General features: G+C 29.1%; 1 protein-coding gene across 1 annotated transcript; it reads left to right on the top strand.

The window, feature by feature from the left end:
• The first annotated feature begins 3580 nt into the window (after nt 1-3580).
• Nucleotides 3581-4123, top strand: LOC114415857 (auxin-responsive protein SAUR32-like). The gene has a single exon (XM_028380720.1). It carries the CDS (start codon nt 3609-3611, stop codon nt 3930-3932), a length of 324 nt encoding a protein of 107 aa, XP_028236521.1. The 5' UTR covers nt 3581-3608; the 3' UTR covers nt 3933-4123.
• Nucleotides 4124-4910: the final 787 nt, after the last annotated feature.

Genomic DNA, 4910 nt, shown 5'->3' with positions numbered 1-4910 from the left:
TATGCAAAAAAATTTATACTATTAGTATATAACCTTTTTTCTTTTGATAGTGTGAAAAAATTTTATATTATCATTTAATTATGATTCATCATGTATGATAAATTTGTTGACTTTTATAATATTAAATTTATCAATAATTTGTATATTTTTTTCTAAACTTATCCTTATAATTATTGATATTTTACTTTCTTATTTTCGTGTGATATGAACACGAAAAAAATATGAAATTGCCTTGAAAATTTTATGTTTAGAGAATAGTAGTTTTTATTTTTTCAGGGAACAGTATCGATCTAACTCTCAAGAAAATAAGAATGTAAGTGATAAGTGGTGTGATTTTGGTCATGGAAAGATGCTTTCATAAAATCACATTTGGTTCTCCTTTTTTAACCATATTATTGATATAGAATATCTATCGGTTATGTTGATGTCTAATATCCATAAAAGAATTTGACTAGTCACCTCTAGTGAGTTTCTTTTCTTTTAATTATATTTTTTTCTATTCACAAAGTTTGAACATCAAATCTTACTTAAGATAATCGAGTCTAGTAGTACTCTAACTAGTGACTTGTTGGTGTTTATTTCCTTGTTTAAGAACCAAAGTAAAGCTCTCACAATTGAAAAAAAAAAGCTCTCATTTAATTAAATTTCAACTTGATTCTAAATTATAAAAGTGTTTCCTATTTGCATCATAACATAACTCTTTAAAACCTAAAAAAAATGAATTATCACATATCATTGTACTAAACATTAAATTCTCTTATAAATGAATTCCAACTAACCATCATAATGATTTAACAAGTTTCACTAGCTATCATAATGGTCTAGAAAAAACCAATATGTTTTTTCGAGTTGCACTAGGCTCGGATTCCTTAAGCAAAATCTCTTGATTGAGTATTGTGGATGGACAAATTGTGATTGGAAGGAAAAATACCATAAAAGTTAGATGAGTCAGGTTTCTCGATACAGTTTATTCATCGACAAAGTTAATAGATATTTTACATCAATGTCATAATGATAAAAAATTATTTAAGAAGTCTAAAATTTTTCCTATTTCTCGGGCTACTAGAATGACATGATGGCGAGAAAAACATGACTCATTAATGTTTATAAGTTTTGTTAACAAGGGTAATTTTTTTTTAGTATAATACAATGCTCTCATCTAAATTAATAATTTTCTTAATCTTGGTGATTTAGTTGGTTAGTCTTTAAAATAAAATAAGGACAAAAGGGAATAATTCCTTTGAACTCAAATATGATAAAAGAAAATAATTAATTTTACCCTAATTAAGAAAGACAAATTGCATTAATTTTACTAATCTCAATAAAAAAAATTTTATTTTTTTCTTAAAATATTCTTCATTAAAATTTGACATCATAAATAAGAAGAAATATCATTAAAAATAAAATCACAATTCAATCAAAGGTGTTTTAGAAATGATATAACTAAATATAACAAAATTAATTAAATTTATTTATATTTAAGTGTAACTTGCATCAGTTAAAAAAAAAGTCCACCTTATATGACTTTTTTGTTTTTGTTTTTATGTTTAAGGCTTGAGTAGCATTTGTTACTAAAATTTATTAAAAATCACAAAAGTTTGTGAATCTTATGTCTTATTTAATAATTTTATTTATTTTTGTTAATTTAAATAAATTTTAATGAATAAAAAATGTTGCATGCATATAAAAGGAGGGCTAGAAAGTATATTTTTAACCCTCATATCAAATACTTTTAGTGGAATATAAACTGTCTTTGAAATATAATTCACATTAATGTTAATAAGATTCTTTTTTTACACAGAAAAATAAAATTTGATTATTTTATTATATCATCCTATTAATGTAGTGTTGCATTACCGTAAATTCTTATTTGGTATATGTGTAACAATAATTTACACAAATAATTCATATAAATTAAACTTTAATATTATAATAAACATTGTAACTTATCTTTCCAATATGTTACTATACATAAGATTTTTTAATACATATATAAATATATATAGGTACGGGTATTACCCATATCTACACTCATCCCCAATAACTGATCTAGATTTTTTTTAATATGCACAAAAAATAGTCTATAATATTTAATTTCATAGAGATTTTTTTTATAAAATATACAATCTCAACGGAAAAAAGACAAATTACCGTCTATGTTATGACTTTTTATATTCATTTGTAAAAAAATATCTTACAGAAGTAATAATTATCTTTTTACATGGGCAATTTTTTTTATTAAATGTATAATTTCTTTAATAAAGGTATAAATAGCTTGTGAAGGCAATTGCTTCCATTGCTCTATACGTGTTTCTACCAGTGCCCATCTTTATACTACTATTTTTTTGTGGGTAAATACTTAACTCCAGACTGATCCGTATTAAGCAGATATTTATTTTTTTCAGATATCTATGGAGTCTAGACTCTAGATATCTATAGAGTTTTGTAAAAAAAAAAAAAAAAAAAAAAGAACAGTAGAATCTGAATAAAATTGTGAATCCGTAATCTCGTGGATTAAGAAAACAAAGATAAATGTAAGTAGGCATGATAATATAATACACTTAAAGCATGTTTGTTTAATTTCAAGTTGACTTCTGAATGAATTTTGATACCAAATCTAATAGTTTACTGGAAACTAAACACAAAAGGAATTGGGAGAATGCTTACGTAAACTTCATTTTGTTATCAATGTCTGATTGCAACGGATATTTAAACATGTATATAATAAATATAGTTAAGCCAAAGGATTAACGCATTAATATAAGATATCTTGCATTCATCTGAGTTAGAATCTCATAATATATAAAATTCCAGTATCGTAAGTATAATTAGTGTTTGATCCATTAGATTTTAAGACAATTATGGTGTCCCACTATCTCAAACAAAAAATAAGTATAGCGTACCTCTGTTCCGCGGCCAGGCACTCGGGACACTGCCGTCACTAGCCCCTCTACGGAAAAGCAACAAAACGAGGGTCACACTCACACTACACATTCTATTTTTAAACTCTGTCCCTATGTTCCTCCAAGAGTTGTTTATTTATTCCTTTTACTTTTATATCATTGACCTCCCCACTTGCCCACCCACCACCCTCCTTCCTTTCCTATCTCCTACATACTAAATACTGTACCCCCACAAATTATTATATCAAAATAAAAATAAATAATTTTTTTATAACCTTCCATAACTAATCCCAAAAGTTAACATATCGATATAAAATTCTATTGTATTTTTTAAAATATAAGTATAAAATGAAGTCTCATATCGAATAAAGTAAAAAAATTAAATTAAGAGAAGATTCATAAAACTTGAGGATTAAAGTTTTGAATTAAATTATGGTATCAAATTCTCTTTAGATATGACTCATTAATGTAAATCTCTCACATATTAACATTGTTTGGAAATAATTAAAGTCCCATTGGCTAAAAATAATTTCGCATTAAAATATATAAATAAGAGACAATCATCATCCCTTGAATTAGTTTTTGGGGTTGAGTTAGGTCACCCACGTTACACACTCTAAGAAACACCATAATTATGCATTAAAACAAATACCCCTCCATGACTATATATTAAGACTCATCCCGTATGCTTTAGCACTTGGAGTGATGCAGGACGAGAAGAAGATGAAGGTGAAGAAAGGATTCCTTGGTGTTCAAGTGGGTTTAGAAGACGACGAAGAAGGTGGCTATTCCCCTCAAAGATTCGTGATCCCAATCTCTTACCTTTCCCACCCTCTCTTCAAGCGCCTTCTGGACAAGGCTCGCGAGGTTTACGGCTACCACACCGATGGCCCACTCAAGCTCCCGTGCTCCGTCGACGATTTCCTCCATCTCCGGTGGCGAATCGAGAAAGAGTCTGCTCCAAACCAAAACCACCATAACCACAGCCACCATCGCCTTCCACACGCTTTGCACTTCCACTCTTGTTAGGGGCTGTGACCCTTCTTTTCAGTCAATGTTTGTGTGTGGATATCATAGTAGTGCTAATTAGGGAATTCACGCCGCTCTGTGTTTTAATGTCCAGAGGGAAATTTATAACAACAACGGAGAGAATTAATTACTCTCTGCTTCCAAATTACAAATCTTCTTCACCAGAATTTACTTGTCTAGTTGTTTCTTTTTCTTTTTCTGATTAAACTATTCAATTACTTGGATTCTATAATTGTTACATTTTAAGGTTTAGTCTCTACAAGAGAAAACTGTAAATTTAATTTTAGTTTCTATGCATGATGCATGTATGTCAGTTTTGATCCTGGTTGCTGGCATCAGATATATAAGATTTATTTAACAGCTATAAAATATCTGTAAATATTGGGAGAAAGAACAACTTTGCTACTTATAAAAATCTTTCTTTAATTTGAATAGAGTTCAGTTGTCTTACATGATATATGTGATATTTATAAAACCTTTCTGGCGATAAAGTCATGTAGAGATTAAAACTACATTGATCAAAGGGAATAGTTTATTATTTGCTGGACAGATGATGAGAGTATTGAAATTCTTCTTTAATAAACTTTTTAATTTCTTCCAATGTTTTGGGGGTAGACTAATCATTGTTCGGCTAGAAAATTGAAGAACAGGATATGGTTGGTGTACTGTGATGTTACTGTACATCAAATTTCAATTTTTGGTTTTGGTTTCTCACATGTGGTAATGCAAGCATGGAGCTAGAATGGGTGTTAATGAAAGTGTTGTTGTTACTGGCTGGCAAGCAATTGGAATTGGGAAATAATAGTGGTGTTTCGTTGGTGGAAGAATGAGGAAAAATAGTAATAGAATAGAATAGTGAGAGCCAGCACATGTGCAACAACATCAACCTGCAACTGAGTTTGCTTTTTGGAACATTCACAACTCCTAACCGCTGCAACGGATCTCCTATGCTATCTGGCTCCTCTGCCACTTTCAAGT

Source organism: Glycine soja, chromosome 6 (assembly GCF_004193775.1).
Source record: "Glycine soja cultivar W05 chromosome 6, ASM419377v2, whole genome shotgun sequence".
Classification (NCBI taxonomy): Eukaryota; Viridiplantae; Streptophyta; class Magnoliopsida; order Fabales; family Fabaceae; genus Glycine; species Glycine soja.
This window is presented reverse-complemented; position numbering and strand designations above follow the sequence as displayed.

Excerpts from the sequence above, each read along its gene's own strand:
- LOC114415857 (XM_028380720.1), top strand. The coding sequence starts at position 3,609 with ATGCAGGACGAGAAGAAGATGAAGGTGAAGAAAGGATTCCTTGGTGTT.